The following is an 18,327-nucleotide window of genomic DNA, read 5'->3' as shown; positions in this document are numbered from 1 at the left end:
TGTCTCATTGCTACAACTCCCATACGGGCTCCTCCGAAACACAACCCAACCAAGCCGCACTGCTTCTTAACACAGCGCGCATCCAACCCGGAGGCGCGCATCCAACCCGGCACCAAAGTGTCAGAGGAAACACCGTGCACCCGGCGACCAGGTTAGCGCGCACTGCACCCGGCCCGCAACAGGTGCGCGATGAGACAAGGATACCCCTACCGGCCAAACCCTCCCTAACCCGGACGACGCTAGGCCAATTGTGCGTTGCCCCACGGACCTCCCGGTCGTAGCCGGCTGCGACAGAGCCTGTGCGCGAACCCAGAGTCTCTGGTGGCACAACTGCAATGCAGTGCCCTAGACCACCGCACCACCCGGGAGGCCCTGTAGATCATTTTCTGACCAACAAATCCATTCTTCTTTAGTCTCTCTCAAGTCATGGTGGCCAAACAGTAAATGCTCTCAGAGTTTCTGCATTGATTTCCGCGGGACTTTACCTTGTGCTGTTTGAGCAGGAAAGGTAGCAGCATGAGCATTCCTCCGTCATGGACGATCCACCACACATCGATGGTGCCTTCTGTGAAGCGTTCGTGGTTGCTGGGGTAGAAGGAAACATTCTTGGGCACCATCAGAGCCAGGTGGGCTGCTGTGGTACAGCGGACTGTGTCTGTGGGGAGGGGCACAGAGAGGTAAATATGTTCACTTTGTGTAATATGTAATGTAATACAATTCAATGCTGGTGCTATCAGTTAACTAAAGAGTCAGCACGTAATGTTTCGTGCTGAAGGACAGTCCACCAAACCAATAGAAACATAGAGATTGCCAATGCTCTCTTGGAGAAACTGGGATGAGGTTATTGTTAGGAATTTTATGAATAATGACTAAACAATATCTACATTTTAAATATAACTATAACTAATTAAACATACTCTGTTTTATTATATCTGATTAATAATATTAATTCATAAGGAAGGGATTGTGGAGCATGAAACAGGGGGTAATTAAATAAAATAAATACCATTCCAGCCAGGTTGGAGGGGACTGGAATTGTGGGTTTTAAGTAAGCAGAAAGGATCGTTAACCTATGGTTGAACCGACTCAACTTAGCTCTGGGATGTTTAGATAAGGCAGAGAGTGTTTTCCTGGGTTTTCCATTCTCTGGAACTGTCTTCTAAATAGTGATGGATGAAGGTGAATTTTCCAGAAGTTAATCTAGATAAGTGTGTGTCTGGAGTGAGCAAGCTAGTGGGATGGAATGAACTTTTCAACTTGTTGGGTCCTGGTTGATAGGAGGAAAAATGTTTTATAACCTATGACGTCATATTTTGTATATAAATTGTTGTTCGTGGTTACATGGCAGCGCGCTCCGAGAATAAATACTATTATCTCATTTTGATAAGACTGGTCTCTGTCTATTTTATGTAAATAGGAATCTTACAAATTCTTATAAAATAGACTGAGTGATTTAATTAATGTATAATTAATAGGAATTATGAAATTCCAGTGACAGTTATGGTTTGGAATATTATTATGGGAATGGGTCAGATTCATGTGTAGGACCAGGCTAGTTTACAGTAAATCAGAATCTTACTAATGAATGTCTTCCATGCGCGGGGGTCTTCACTTTGCCTCCAGCCGTAGGGCCATCCCATCACCACTGTGTTGTGCTTCATGCCCCCCAGGCCACATGACTGGATCAGGTGGGCAATGCCCTCCCTCACCTTGGACGCCACAACCACCTGGCAGAAACCCTTCACCCGCTCGATCTCCATCATGTTCTTTACGGCCTGACGAGGTTGAGCAGACATTGCAGGTAATCATGAAGCTGGCAATAAACTCACTTATTCTTATTGGCACAGAGGAGACAACAGAAATTCGATCTCTTTCTTATAGCTTTATAATGTGGACTGTATGACCTAGCGAGGAAGTTAACAGCCTTCAAACAATCCTGAACTGATTCAATAAAGCTACAGTACGGCAAAATGTATTTTCCTTGTACACACATTAGGCTATCGGAGAAATAAGTTACAGCTCTATCCCTACCTGTTCAGAGGCCTGTGTTTCTCCGTAGCTGTCCAGGAACTGTCCCTGGATGACAGAGCCCACTATGGTCAGGCCCTTCCCTGCCTTCAGCTGGGAGACAAAGGTCAACAGACGGGGATACTTCACATGGAGGTCCTCATCCAGCTTCAACAGCACCAGGACCTGGGGCCTGGAGAGTAGAACATGAGAATCTACCTGGAAGTACTAATAAACAACTACAAAACAACAGTAAAAACTGTAGAGTGTTAGAAAGTACAGAATGTATGAAGAGGAAGAGGTAGTTATGCATATCTGAAGTTAGAGATACCGGATATCTAAGACTATGGACGATGTTTACCTCCAGTTTTTAGTGTGAGGTGGTCCATGCTCCAGCCGTAGCAGAGAGTAGCGTGCAGCACTGAGGGACAAACCTCGTATCCCATCTCCCCACTCCTTCTCCGCTCTGAGAGAGAGACAGAGAGAGTGACAGCATCAGAATAGATACTCTGGCCTAAATAGCTAACTCATACATTGACCCAATGATATCCAATTATGATATGAAATGGATAAGAGTCCAGACATACCCCTGGTACTCAATGTACTTGTAGATCATGCCAGCGATGCACATGGCCACGATGGCATAATACCAGGAGGAGATGAACATCAGAGCCAGACACATACTCATACCCAGAAAAGACAGAGCCCTGTGGGGGAAACACACAGATATACTGTAGTACTCTTTATACTATACTATTGGACGTATGAAAGGAGATCACCAGTTGTGGTTGTTCCAAAAAGCACCCACAGATCTTATAAAGCTCATGAGGCAATTATTAAACAGGCAAAAAGGGCTCATTTGATGTCCGCGAGACTGTTAAGACTATCAGAACATTCTTAACCCTTCAACTCTTCTCCCTGCCACAGATACCGGTGAAGACCATGACTGTGATTTAGCTATTGAAGCTGACTGTAGCCCTAGGTTGGACTTGAGAGACACCCCATTAGACAATCCAGACTTTTAGTTTTTTGTAGATGGGTCTGCCCAGAGAAACGAAAAAGGGAATCAATTAGTTGGTTATGCTGTTGTGACTGTTTTGGAAACTGTGGAAAGTTCTCGACTCCCCTCACACGTATCTTCCCAGGCAGCACAACTATTTGGCTTGACTATAGCTTATATTTTGCTCAGTTAACATTTACACTGATAGTAGATCTGAGTTCGGTGTTGTGCATGATTTTGGAACATTGTAGAGGATTGCACAAAGTAGCGATTGCACAAAGTAGAGATTTCACAAAGTAATCTTGTTTCGTCTCTCTTAGAGGCGGTCCAGCTGCACTCCTCTGTTTCTGTAATCAAGAGTCAGGCGCATTCTTCCTCTAATGACAACATTCCTCTGGGGAACACTAAGGCTGACCGCACAGCTAAATTGGCTGATTCCTCTTCTGTTTCCAGCTCCTTCACATAGCAGCAGTTCCAGCTTCCACTAACCCTTTATCTGTTAATGACTCTGCAGGCAACGGCTGATGCATCAGAGAAGGACGCCTCGGGTGTATGGCCGGATGAGTGGAGCAGACCAGCCATGCCCCGCTGTACTTTCCAATTCCTTGCCAAATTGTCACATGGTCAAAAAGAGGGATGGTGGATCGTGTAAATAAATGAATAAATAAGGGAAAGGGGGATACCTAGTCAGTTGTACAACTGAATGCATTCAACTGAAATGTGTTTTCTGCATTTAACCCAACCCCTCTGAATCAGAGAAGTGCGGGGGGCTAATATTGGTGTACAGTAGGTTTTACTGTGCTTGCAGGACATTTCTCTGGTGGTGGGGTTGTACAATGTTTGATTTGCATGACTAACAATGTTGAACCAAACTCTGAAAACAAAATTGTTTAAACTAATAGGTGAAACAAGCCTGACATGGAGAAAGGTGCTTCCATTGGCACTGAGTATGAGAGGCAGATTCCACACAGTCACTGGTCTCTCTCCACACGAGGTGCTGACTGGCCATCCCACGAGGATGACTAATACAACTTTTCTCAAGAACAGGTTGTCCCTGCAAGAAATGGAGGAAGACATGGTTGAGAATTGTGTCACCCTTAACAGTGTTCTTAAGAGACTTTTCCCCCGGGTGAAGGTGTCTTTGCCGAACTTGGCAGGTGGAGCTGAGCACTATTTCAACCCAGGTGATTTCGTGGTGGTCAAAGACTTCAGGAGAGAGAGTTGGAAGGACCTCTGTTGGAGAGTGCCGTACCAAGCTCTTCTGACCACCTCCACTGTGGAAACCTGACAGAGGGTGAGATGAGTCCTGAGCCAAAATGACCAACATAGGCCTGGAGTAGTGCAGAAGAAGGTGAGATGAGTCCTGAGCCAAAGGGACCAACGCAGGCCTGGAGTAGTGGCCCAGAAGTAGATGGTCGTTGGAGAAGGAGAACCCTGCTGGGCCCTCATAACCAAGAGGACTGATGGCATGGCCACTACCAAGTGTTCTGATGAGTATGACTGTCTAAAGGGTCTGAGAAATAAAGCCTCAGTGTTCTGATAAGTATGACTGTCTAAAGGGTCTGGGAAATAAAGCCTCAGTGTTCTGATAAGTATGACTGTCTAAAGGGTCTGGGAAATAAAGCCTCAGTGTTCTGATGAGTATGACTGTCTAAAGGGTCTGGGAAATAAAGCCTCAGTGTTCTGATGAGTATGACTGTCTAAAGGGTCTGGGAAATAAAGCCTCAGTGTTCTGATGAGTATGACTGTCTAAAGGGTCTGAGAAATGTATTTATAATTTCCGAGCATTACATATTCCTCTCAAAATAATAGACATTTAATGAGCATGAAGCAGAGAGTGAATATCCAACAGAAATGGGTAATAAATATAGAGTAACATTGTTAGGGTAGACTAAAATGCAAACAATGCCTTCCAATAAGGAGAAAGTTATCATGTTTGTTTTGTTTGTTTTTAAACCTTACAAAAGGGGTAAAAGCAGAGCATTGTTTGAGAGTGATCCATGTGTATTAGCAGTAGTGATTGAGAGGGTTTTCCCTATTGGGAAGAGTAGAGGGGTCCTAGTTGAAGGAAACCGATATGGAGACTAGCATAGGTAAATAAAGACAGTCATAAAGGTAGTAAAATGGAAAGATTCATGGTACTCATGGTCTGTCAGTGGATGTCACATTTAATGAGTTTTGACAGTATGCGAATGGTAATATTAGTTGTTTTCAAATAGCACTCTAATAATGCAATATCTTAGTAATTTGAATAAATAAATGTTTCAATACAAGGTCACATGACTGACAGGGGGGTTGAGCATTGGGACTGATATTATATTAGAGGCTGCCATCTGGTGTTAAAGATAAGCTTCCTGTGAACCAATAGATAAGCTGGCAGTAACAGTGAGTGGTACTCACTAAACTCAAACAGATCTTAACCCTAACACAGTGGGACAATTTGGGGCAGAGGTATGAATAATTGAATAATAATAATTATTACTCAATTCGATAGTTTCAATATACCAGTGATTTAAATAAGAAGGTAATGTCATCTAAAACACACTTTTTCCATTACGAGGAACACTCCGGAATTGGAGTAGATCCAAGTAAATGTTTAAGTACCGAATATTGAGCTGATAAGTCATCACCACCTTTTTGAAGGCCCTAGGGGATTTGTTAAACAACAGGTTTTTATATATTCTGGGTCTACAGATCCTTTGTGTACGTGTGTGTATTTCAGATTTTACAACCCAGAGTGAAGGCGTTTGAAAGGATAATGTGTTGATTCCGCTTACTTTAATAGACGTATTTTGATAGAACCTCCTTTGATAGTTTAAGCCATAATCTAATGCTTACCTTAAAATGTAACAATAATTATCAGTGATAAAAGGAGGGAATGTGAGGGAAAATGTTGTTGTCTGAAGAGCTAGCATTGAATTGTAAACAGCATCTCCTCTCACTCTATCTTGGTTCGTGCAGGTGACTGTGACCTCCTCCTCAGACTAATTGGCAGAATGCCCAGAACATTGCTCTGGGAACCAAAAGGAGTATCTCAGTTTCAAGGTCCCAGCTTTGAGAGAAAAAGCCTTTTCAGTCACATGCAGGAACCAATGTTAATAATGAATAATGTAAATCATGCTTATATGACTTGTTTGTATAGCACTATAAAAGGACTGAGAGGGAAATCCCTTTTCAGAGTTTTCATCAAACTTTGATTGAGAATGTGAACCTCTCCGGTCGTGATAATAAAGATTGATGCCTTTACACTGAGTTTGAGTGGTGAATTTCCACGACAGGTGCTATACTTGTTCAGCTACTGAAGCTTATTACAGTGAAGTTCCTTCTTTCTAGGTTACCATCAGAACACCAGAGAACAAAATGCCTCTCTAGCTGGAGTCTGCATAAAGTCCTCCAGTCAGTCAACAAGATATTTTGATAAGCTTCCCAATATGTCACCTGAGAAAGCAAAGTAGATTATTCAAATGGAGTGAAAGTGTACCCAACACCCACGCATATACAAATGAGTGTTACATCGCTCACATACAGTATGCACGGATACACAGCCACGCACATACACCTGTACTGTACTTACCAGTGGTAATATTTAAACCTAGGCCTCCAGTTTGGTGTCCGTAGTAAAGTCTGCACAGCACAGGCTAAGTTCACAAACAGATAGCACATCAAGAAGAACCTGTAGAAAAAAAATCACACACCACAAAATGTAATTCAGTCCAAACCGATTTAGTCATTTAAATATTGATTTGGAATTCCAATATATTAATTTTGCAGTTATGTACTTGTTGCAGGATGTATAGGCCTGGTAGTCTGCTAAAATACATTTCAACTGATGGCAAAACACAGAAGCACAAGAAAGTGCACTAGGTCAGGGGTTCCTAAACTTTTTCACTCAGGCCCCCCTTCCAGCATTGAGGAACATTGAGGAGCATGTGCGCAATGTCTATTTCTATGGGCACAAGCACTGTTCATGACACAAACTTCACACCCCTCTTGTTGGCGTAGAGAATATTTTTCAGCTTATTTCCTACAGTTCTATACATTATGCCATGTCTAATGTGTATTCATGTGATATTTGTGTGACTCGAACATTATTACAAAATGTATGTGCTAAAAAACCTAGCTAAAAAACATTAGCTGAAATGGGCTAGTTGACATGTTATAAATAGAAATGTCCAGATCAACTAGCCCATTTCAGCTAATGACTGACATGACAAGAGGAATACTGATGATGCACTACCCAATTTAAAAATTTGACCTCATGCATTCTACTATTATAACTTTCAACAGTAAGTTAAAAGCCGGACTGAGTTCCTTAATATATATATAAAATAACTGGACCCACAGTTTGTGAACCACTGCACTTGGTGACCTTCCACACAAAGCCACTTGTGCTGATTGTGCACAGAGTGCCTGGCTGGAATGAGGTGTTTCACTTGTGAAGTGGTTGTTAAAATGCAAGTGACTCTTATCCAGAGTGACTTACAGGAGCAATTAGGGTTAAGTGTCTTGCTCAAGGGCACATGAACAGATTATTTACCTAGTCAGCTCAGGGATTTGAACCAGCAACCTTTCAGTTACTGGCCCTGCTAGGCTACCTGTCGCCCAAACTACTCCTCAGAGGACCATAATGTTTTTTAAACATCTGTGAGATGTTTATGGTTTAAAATTGTTTAAGGTTTATTAGCAGTGTTTGAGTTGGGAAGTAGAGTCATCAAGAGTCTGTTTTCTCCCATGTAAACTACATGACTTTGGCTGATGGGAGTAATTTCAGCAATTCATTATTTATTTTATTTTTTACCCCTTTTTCTCCACAATTTTGTGGTACCCAATTGGTAGTTACAGTCTTGTCTCATCGCTGCAACTCCCGTACGTTCTCGGGAGAGGCGAAGGTCCGTGCGTCCTCCGAAACACAACCCAACCAAGCCGCACTGCTTCTTGACACAATGCCCACTTGACCTGGAAGCCAGCCGCACTAATGTGTCGAAAGAAACACCGTACAACTGGCGACCGTGTCAGCGTGCACTGCGTCCGGCCCGCCGCAGGAGTCGCTCGTGCGCAATGGGACAAGGACATCCCTGCCGGCCAAACCCTACCCTAACCCGGACAATGTTGGTCCAATTGTGCGCCGCCCTATGGGTCTCCCGGTCACAGCCGGCTGCGACCTAGAATCTCTAGTGGCGCAGCTAGCACTGCAGTGCCTTAGACTTCTGAGCCACTCGGGAGGCCCCAAGTTCAGCAAGTTCACCCAACATATGATTTGAAATCATCCCTATTTGCCTGCTTTTAAATAATCATGTTTGATGTGTCTGCATGCATATGTGTGTGTTTAGTCTGTTTCGTGCATGTGTATGTGTGTGTGTGTGACTCACATGGAGAGGATGGGGGCCACCATGTCCAGAGAGGCTATGAGGATGCCCAGCTCAGCAATGAGCCCTGTCAGTAACAGTGCCCAGGTTGGCTCCCCATTGGCCTTGCCATGACCAAACACCTGCACCAGAAAATTAAAAAATATACACTTTAGAAATACATTCTTTTTTTTGTGATGGTTTGTTTTTTATTTGTTTTTATTTCAGGCTAATTGTTGTATTGTAGCCAATGGGACCGATCATTTATGGATTGAGTGGCCCAGTGCAGTCAAAATTCAAATTTTCCCTGTGTTACATATCAGATTGTACAACAGCTGATGAAACTAACACTGTAAAGGTGGAATGTGAAAACATTTGATCAGTGTTATTTCCTGATAGTTACTGGTTGAAAATACAATATACACAGGACCTCCTAATCAGCAGGTTTGCATGGGCGGGAGTTTCGGCTTGTCTGGTGACATCACCAACTTTTTGGGTGACCCGACCATATTCACATAGAAATGTGAGTTATAGATCCGTCATTCACATTGAAAGCAAATCTAACAAGCAGTAAATGTGTTCTATGTGCACTATTTCTATGCTTCTAGTTCTTACATTTTGTTTTTGCATCTTTTACTTTCAGTTTTGTACACCAGTTTCAAACAGCTGAAAATACAATATATGTTTGGTTATTGAAAGTATATTTCACAACGGTTTAGATGGTACAATGATTCTCTACACTATACATATGCTTGTTTTATCACATAAACTGAAATTAGGTGAACTACTTGAATTTTTGCAACCAGGAAATTGGCGAAGCGATTTCTGCATAGCGAAACTTTAAAAGACCAATAACAAATAGGGTTCCAACCTCTCTGCCAATAACAGCTAGTTTTCAGTTTTCCCCTCCCCACTTGGACCACTCCCAGAAAGTCCTGTCTAAATTCTTGCTTGAGAAAAATGTTTTTGCAAAAAAAAAAATTATGGAAAACATTATTGCAAGGTACTTAATTGTTACCGAGAAATGATTTGTTATTGATTGAAAAACAGGTGCATTGGGCCTCTAAGTACTGGTCCTAGGCCAGTTTTTTTACAATAATTTTCATGGTCACTTAACCTGATCCTATAACAGGGTTACATAATGCCCTTCTTTTATATAGCTAATCCTCTTCTACCAACAATAATTTACATGTGGGAATGCAAATGAACTTCTATGTTCAGCTTCATTCAAATGAGTAAGCAAAGACAACCACAACTCTATTCTCTTGTTCACTGTAGTTTTTAGTTGTGTATCATATTGTATCTAATAGTAGGGCCACTGTGAGCATACATGGGCATAGAGCCGAGCAATGTATCAAGCAATGTGTACAAACAGTGGTGGCAGCTAGAGAAACCTTGAATTATGGCTGTGTTTTTCAGGCCACTAGATGCTTTGCATTGTATAGGAATTACAGCTCCACCCACAAAGCCATAAGGAAGGGCACTTGATAGCCAGTGTATGATTAAAAAAATTGGAGCAGACACTCTTATCCAGAGCAACTTACAGGAGCAATTAGGATAAGTACCTTGCTCAAGAGAACATGGGCATATTTTTTTACCTAGTCAGCTCTGGGATTTGAACCAGCAACCTTTTGGTTACTGCTCCAATGCTCTTAACCGCTAGGCTACCTGTGGCTGGGCCTACCCTGAGGAAGGGGATGATGTTGTCTTTGGCGATGGCCTGTAGGAGACGAGGAGCGCCGGTCAGGGACTGTAGTCCAGCCCCCACGGTGGAGAAGAAGGAGCCAATCACGATGACCCAGGGGGAAGGCCAGGACAGAGTCCCCACAACCAGGTTCTTACTAACTGCATCCCCAAACCTACAGGACAGGAGAGGACATGGACCTGTTAGCGGGGCCATTATCAATGCCAACAAACACAGCATCTGAAGTGCTTTGCCATACCAACAAATATAATTACAAGCTTGTACTGTATGTTGTTGAGAAGCAGACAGGCTATTGTCTGGACCTGAATGTATCTTGTGATGTCAAAGATGTGGCCTAATGCTACAGACAAGTTCACTTACTTGTCCCTTAGGACCGCTCCTTCAATACAGGCCCCAAACAGAACCACAGAGCTGAAATCTGACGACAGGATGTTAAGGAACACACAGAAACACATGCAGTATGGGAGACGGATGTATCTAGACATTGAACAACTTGGGGAGAACACTGCCTATTGATATGGATGAGGAAGAGCTTGCAAGTAGGCATTTCACTGTACCATTTACACCTGCTGTATCCTGTGCACGTGACAAATACATGTTGTTGATTTGATTTTACTATTGACTCCATGAAAGGATACAGACAAGGGTAGTAGTGGTTATAGCCAAGATGGTTCCAATAGGGATGGACTTCTGAGCATCTTTCAGATCTCCTGATCTGTTGGAGCCTGCCATGATACCTACAGTACAGGGACATGAAGGACACGCATCAGTTACTGACAACTCTCAGAATGTTGACCAATCAGTGAACAAAAATGTCTCTGGGTTGCCAGCTGGGATTATTGGTCTGGTGTTGCCAGTTCATGGTCTGGGTTGCCAGTTATGGATCTGGGTTGCCAGGTCTTACCTGTGGCGGAGGGAAAGAAGATTCCCACCAGGAGGGTGAAGGAGGTAGCGATGTCAGCTGAGACGTACAGGCCGACGCTCTCCACAGCCCTGTGGACGTCTACTGAGGGCAGACCTGCCTTCTCCAAGATCTGACCCTTCTCCAGGTAGTCACCCCACATGTTATCTAAAACATGCATCAGGAACCACGTTTATAGAAATGCTAGCATCCCATCCACAAAGTAAGCAACGTAATGGCATCCACCTAACGGCACGACAACACCCAAAGCTCTACAACATCACAAATGATTGTTATAATAACAGAAAATGTTTTACAAAGTATATATATTCACTTTTTTAGATAGCTAAATCACTACAAACATGTTGTACACAAAGTCTATGTTTTACTGTAATTACATGTCATCACTATTGTAAAATGGCGTAGTCTCACACCCTGACCATAGTTTGCTTTGTATGTTTCTATGTTTTGGTTGGTCAGGGTGTGATCTGGTTGGGCATTCTATGTTTATTGTCTAGTTTGTCTAGTTCTATGTTTGGCCTGATATGGTTCTCAATCAGAGGCAGGTGTTTGTCATTGTCTCTGATTGGGAACCATATTTAGGTAGCCTGTTTGGTGTTGGGTTTTGTGGGTGATTGTTCCTGTCTCTGTGTTTGCACCAGATAGGACTGTTTCAGTTTTCACATGTTCATTATTTTGGTAGTTTATTCATGTATAGTTTTTCCTTTATTAAAATAACATGAATCATCATAACGCTGCATTTTGGTCCGACTCTCCTTCAACTAAAGAGAACCGTTGCACGTAGCAGTCAGACGTCTTTTGTCTTCGTCCTGTCCCGTGTATATATCTTTTTATTTAAAAAAATTATTCGCATATATTTTTAAAATATTTTTCTTAACCCCAACTTCAACATACTCTCCTGCAACCTGCCTCATCCAATGTGGTATGGATCTGCTATTTTCTTTACTTCAGAACCGGAACCCCCAACAGAAGCTTACTAGCTAGTAGTCAGCTAACCACTGCTAGCGGTCATCAGCTAACCTTTAGCCTGGACAACTCCTGCCAGTGATGCACAACGCGATTCAACCCAGAGCGTATCGGACTTCTTATTCTCCATATCTTTGGATTCCTATCGCAAGCTCTGAACCTCTTCACCTGGATCATCGCAGTTATCTTGCGGCTATCTGATTGGCTTCTCCTGGCTAACGTCTCTGTCCCGAAGCAAGCACCAATTAGCCCGGCTAGCTGAAGATGTTCATCATGGTGCTTGCTCCTTGGGCTACAATACCTATTTTGCCAATTGGCCTGGACCCTTCTACTACATGGAGCCCTGCTGATCCATCACGACTGATCTGCCGACGTAACCGCATGAAAGGGCTACAACAGACTTCTTCCGTCACGACGTCCCTCTAAGGCCCTTCTGCTAGGCCCGGCCCGCTGGCTGTCTGAATCACCGTGTCTCTAGCCCGCCCAGCTACTCACTGGACCCAATGATCACTCGGCTACGCATGCATCTCCTTAATGTCAATATGCCCTGTCCATTGCTGTTTTGGTTAGTAATTATAGCCTTATTTCATTGTAGAGCCTCAAGCCCTGCTCAATACACCTTAGCTAACCCTTTAGTTACACCTCCCACACATGCGGTGATGTCACCTGGTTTAAATTATGTTTCTAGAGATTATGTTTCGTCACTCAATGCATAGGTTTACATCCACTGTATTCACATCCTACCATACCTTTGTCTGTACAACCTATTACACGTGCCTAGAAACCTTCTCCTTTTACTCTCTGTTCCGAACGTACCAGATGACCAGTTCTTATACTTATCCTTATCCTACTCCTCCTCTGTTCCTCTGGTGTAGAGGTTAACCCAGGCCCTGCAGTGCCTAGCTCCACTTCCATTCCCCAGGCGCTCATTTGTTGACTTTTGTAATCGTAAAAGCCCTGGTTTCATGCATGTTAAAATTACGTTTGTTTTATTCACTGCTTTAGCACACTCTGGCAACCCGGATGTCCTAGCCGTGTCTGAATCCTGGCTTAGGAAGACCACCAAAAACCCTGAAATTTCCATCCCTAACTATAACATTTTCCGACAAGATAATGACAGACACACACACAACTATTTTCCACAACATTACCTTTGTTATCATTGACATACATGCATGATGTTTGAATACTGTGTACTTGATGTTCTGGGATGAAGTTTCCTCTAGATGCAGACCTAGGATCAGCTTCTCCTTCCCCAACTTTAACCTTTAGTGGGGGGATATGCTAAACTGACCCAAGATCACTGTCTAGGGCCAATTGCCATCTACTCCAACCAACGCATTACTACAAAGAAGTCCTGAATAAAGTTGTCAGGCTGTGAAACGTTCCTTGTTTAGTATTGTGAGAACATGTTAATTGCCCACAGTGCTCTGGGAAATGTTTGGGTCCCACCCTCACAGTCCAGAAGAGGTCGGTGATATGTAGACATGTCAATGGCACCACACACCCTGACTGTGACCCCAGAGAAAGGTAAACACACAACCACAGGAGGTTGGTGGCACCTTAATTGGGGAGGACTGCCAAAGGGGGCGGAGTTGCAATCTACTGCAGAGATAGCCTGCATAGTTTTGTCTTACTATCTAGGTCTGTGCCCAAACAATTTGAGCTTCTACTTTTAAAATCCACCTTTCCAGAAACAAGTCTCTCACTGTCGCCACTTGCTATAGACCACCTTCTGCCCCCAGCTGTGCCCTGGACACCATATGTGAATTGATTGCACCCATCTATCTTCAGAGCTCGTGTTTTTAGGTGACCTAAACTGGGGCATGCTTAACACCCTGGCCATCCTACAATCTAAGCTTGATACCCACAATCTCACACAAATTATCAATGAACCTACCAGGTACAACCCCAAATCCGTAAACACGGGAACCCTCATAAATATCATCCTAACCAACCTGCCCTCCAAATACACCTCTGCTGTCTTCAACCAGGATCTCAGCGATCACTGCCTCATTGCCTGCGTCCATAATGGGTCTGCGTCCAAACGACCACCCCTCATCACTGTCAAACGCTCCCTAAAACACTTCAGTGTGCAGGTCTTTCTAATCAACCTGGCCCGGGTATCCTGGAAGGATATTGACCTCATTACGACAGTAGAGGATGCCTGGATATTCTTTAAAAGTGCTTTCCTCACCATCTTAAATAAGCATGCCCCATTCAAAAAATTTAGAACCAGGAACAGATATAGCCCTTGGTTCACTCCAGACCTGACTGCCCTTGACCAGCACAAAAACATCCCGTGGCGTACTGCATTAGTATTGAATAGCCCCTGCGATATGCAACTTTTCAGGGAAGTTAGGAACCAATATATACAGGCAGTTAGGAAATCAAAGGCTAGCTTTTTCAAACAGAAATTTGCATCCTGTAGCATAACTCCAAAAAGTTCTGGGACACGTAAAGTCCATGGAGAATAAGAGCACCTCCTCCAAACTGCCCACTGCACTGAGGCTAAGAAACACTGTCACCACCGATAAATCCATGATAATTGAGAATTTCAATAAGCATTTTTCTATGGCTGGCCTTGCTTTCCACCTGGCTACCCCTACCCCGGTCAACAGCCCTGCACCCCCCACAGCAACATGCCCAAGCCACCCCCATTTCTCTTTCACCCAAATTGAGATAGCTGATGTTCTGAAAGAGCTGCAAAATCTGAGCCCCTACAAGTCAGCCGGGCTAGACAATCTGGACCCTCTCTAAAATTATCCGCCGAAATTGTTGCAACCCCTATTACTAGCCTGTTCAACCTCTCTTTCGTATCGTCTGAGATCCCCAAAGATTGCAAAGCTGCCGCGGTCATCCCCCTCTTCAAAGGGGGAATCACTCTAGACACAAATTGCTACAGACCTATATCTATCCTACCCTGCCTTTCTAAGGTATTCGAAAGCCAAGTTAACAAACAGTTCATCGACCATTTCGAATCCCACCGTACCTTCTCTGCTATGCAATCTGGTTTCCGAGCTGGTCATGGGTGCACCTCAGCCATGCTCAAGGTCCTAAACGATATCATGATAAGAGACAATACTGTGCAGCTGTATTCATCGACCTGGCCAAGGCTTCGACTCTGTCAATCGCCACATCCTTATCGGCAGACTCAGCCTTGGTTTCTCAAATGACTGCCTCGCCTGGTTCACCAACTACTTCTCAGACAGAGTTCAATGTGTCAAATCGGAGGGCCTGTTGTCCGGACCTCTGGCAGTCTCTATGGGGGTGCCACAGGGTTCAATTCTCGGGCCGACTCTTTTCTATGTATACATTAATGATGTCGCTCTTGCTGCTGGTGATTATCTGATCCACCTCTACGCAGACGACACCATTTTGGATACTTCAGGCCCTTCTTCGGACACTGTGTTAACCAACCTCCAGATGAGCTTCAATGCCATACAACTCTCTTTCCGTGCCCTCCAACTACTCTTAAATGCAAGTAAAACCAAATGCATGCTCTTCAACCGATCGCTGCCCACACCTGCCTGCCCGTCCAGCATCACTACTCTGGTCGGTTCTGAATATGTGGACAACTACAAATACCTAGGTGTCTGGTTAGACTATAAACTATTCTTCCAGACTCATATTAAGCATCTCCAATCCAAAATAAAATCTAGAATTGGCTTCCTATTTCGCAACAAAGCATCCTTCACTCATGCTGCCAAACATACCCTCGAAAAAATGACCATCCTACCGATCCTCGACTTCGGCGATGTCATTTACAAAATAGCCTCCAACACTCTACTCAGCAAATTGGATGCAGTCTATCACAGTGCCTTTAATTTTGTCACCAAAGCCCCATATACTACCCACCACTGCGACCTGTATGCTCTCGTTGGCTGGCCCTCGCTTCATATTCATTGCCAAACCCACTGGCTCCAGGTCATCTATAAGTCTTTGCTAGGTAAAGCCCCGCCTTATCTCAACTCACTGGTCACCATAGCAGCACCCACACATAGCACGCGCTCCAGCAGGTATATCTCACTGGTCACCCCCAGAGCCAATTCCTTATTTGGCCGCCTTTCCTTCCAGTTGTCTGCTACCAATGACTGGAACGAAGTGCAAAAATCACTGAAGCTGGAGACTCATATCTCCCTCACTAACTTTAAGCACCAGCTGTCAGAGCAGTTCACAGATCACAGCACCTGTACATAGCCCTTCTATAAATAGCCCATCCAACTACCTCATCCCAAAACTGTTATTTATTTTGTTCCTTTGCAACCCAGTATCTCTACTTGCACACTCATCTTCTGCACATCTATCACTCCAGTGTTTAATTGCTATAGTGTAATTATTTCACCACTATGGCCTATTTATTGCCTTACCTCCCTTATCCTACCTCATTTGCACACACTGTATATATATACTTTTCTATTGTATTATTGACTGCATGTTTGTTTATTCCATGTGTAACTGTGTTGTTGTTTGTGTCGCACTGCTTTGCTTTATCTTGGCCAGGTCGCAGTTGTAAATGAGAACTGGTTCTCAACTAGCCTACCTGGTTAAATAAAGGTAAAGAAAATAAAAACAAATAAAAGTGGATGTGGCTCGGCTGCCCCCTAGCTGGTTGGCCCCCATTGGCTATAGTAATAGGGTGAAGCTGCCCCTAGATGCTAATCTTGGGTCAGTTATACATTTACCCCCACTAATGGTTAAGGTAAGGACAGTGGGAGGGGGAAGCTGATCGTAGATCTGTATCCTAGACCCAGGAGTGTGGTAATAGCCATATCATTACAAATATGGTCCATCCTCTGACTTTGGTCTTTACCTCTGATGATGCCGCTGGCCAGTCCTGGTATTCCCTGTATCTCTGTAACGTTGTTCTGGTTGAAGTAGTCGTCACATTGAGGACTACTCATGTTGCCAGAGCTACAGAAGTTCCTCCACAGCTGACTAGGTACAGTCACATTGCCCTCTAGAACCGTCTTACTACACACGTCAAACTGATCTCTCACCAGTGTCCTGTTACCCAACATACAGATCCTGGAGAAAGAGGAATATTATTGGTTCTGATTATCAACAGAGCGATGATAACATGTCATGATAATGTGATGATAATATCCGTGTTTTCACTCTACTTTAGATCAGATATTAGCTATATTATAGCTACACTGAAAAACATTTACAGTATGCGTACAGTAGCTAGATCTTTAGGACAAAGTTCAACAATGGAAATACAATTATATCTCCCTTGACCATTCCAGCCAGCGGAACAGAAAGTGTTTTGGCTTCCGTCAGGGGCAAACTGATCATTAACACCAAATTAAATCCACATCAATTATACCATTATCCCCATTTCCTGTTCAGACAAAGAAGTAAAAAAATCCCCAGTGCCTTACGAGAAGTCGGGTGGTTGGAAAACGGACTTAATGGCCCCGGCGTAGATGGAGACGATAGAGATGATGACACAGGCCAGGAAGAGAGAGGCCAGCTTGTTGACGTATTTCACCCCCACAAAGACCACCACGGCCATGAGGCTGAGACAGATGGTGCCGTACACCCTCATGTTGTTGAGGATGGCACTGTCGCCCCCGTGGTGGTCGCTGGCGTGGAAGATGGCCGCCTGAGGAACTAGGTATTTCTGGGAGAGGACAATGACAACATAATTAATTAAGGTACACTTTCTGTGAGGCACACACATTTAATACCTTATATGTGCATTCATAATGCATTTATAATGGCTTCTACAACTCACTATACAGTAAGAGCAGAACAGAAGTCTTTCACTTTAAATGTATTTTGAGTACTCTGAATATACGAATATCAGTCATATACTACAGTCTACAACAGCAACATTATGTGGATCAAATGTATGTTCAGCTAATATTATTGGATCCCATTTTGTTTCAAATATTTTTTATTGAACACACACAAGAATGGTGTACAGGTATAAAAGACAGGTATACAATTCTTATCTAAACATAAAAGAACAGACAGGAACAACAAGACCCAGAGTTCTGGGTGCAAAACAAATAATACAAAACAAGACATACAGAACAAGGACATGTAGAAAGAAAGAGGGTAAATGTAACCCCCCCACTTATTCCCCCCCCCCCCAATGCTAGATTAAAATATTACAATTGAGAGTGCGTTAATAAGTACAAATTGACAGCGCCGACTCGTCCAAGTAGGAGAGGAAAGGCTGCCAGATTTGATCAAATGTTGATAATTTATTGTTCAGAATATATCTAATTATTTCTAAGTGTACAGTGTTTGCCAATTCACTGAGCCATAATTTGGTAGAGGGCACTTATATAGATTATAATATCATGATACCTCACATTACAGGTATAGGGGAGTAGTTTAGCATCAACCAAAAAGTAGTCAATTAGAGTGT

General features: G+C 43.4%; 1 protein-coding gene across 3 annotated transcripts in view; it reads right to left on the bottom strand.

Annotated features, from left to right (window-relative positions):
* The window catches only part of LOC109878803 (solute carrier family 12 member 4), a 91,080-nt gene that overhangs the window by 6,077 nt on the left and 66,676 nt on the right, over nt 1-18,327 (bottom strand). For all 3 annotated transcript variants that reach the window (XM_031814905.1, XM_031814892.1, XM_031814899.1), the window contains exons 7-19: nt 17,330-17,571; nt 16,759-16,973; nt 10,962-11,126; nt 10,696-10,794; nt 10,418-10,475; nt 10,037-10,211; nt 8,377-8,495; nt 6,582-6,680; nt 2,595-2,714; nt 2,369-2,473; nt 2,032-2,200; nt 1,580-1,775; nt 486-655 (exon numbers count right to left, since the gene is read on the bottom strand). In XM_031814905.1, coding sequence (XP_031670765.1) covers nt 486-655; nt 1,580-1,775; nt 2,032-2,200; nt 2,369-2,473; nt 2,595-2,714; nt 6,582-6,680; nt 8,377-8,495; nt 10,037-10,211; nt 10,418-10,475; nt 10,696-10,794; nt 10,962-11,126; nt 16,759-16,973; nt 17,330-17,571 — 1,932 coding nt within the window. The remainder of the gene's footprint in view (nt 1-485; nt 656-1,579; nt 1,776-2,031; nt 2,201-2,368; nt 2,474-2,594; nt 2,715-6,581; nt 6,681-8,376; nt 8,496-10,036; nt 10,212-10,417; nt 10,476-10,695; nt 10,795-10,961; nt 11,127-16,758; nt 16,974-17,329; nt 17,572-18,327) is intronic.

Source organism: Oncorhynchus kisutch, linkage group LG3 (genome assembly GCF_002021735.2).
Source record: "Oncorhynchus kisutch isolate 150728-3 linkage group LG3, Okis_V2, whole genome shotgun sequence".
Classification (NCBI taxonomy): Eukaryota; Metazoa; Chordata; class Actinopteri; order Salmoniformes; family Salmonidae; genus Oncorhynchus; species Oncorhynchus kisutch.
Note: the sequence above shows the minus strand (reverse complement) of the source record. Positions and strands in the feature narration are given on the sequence as shown.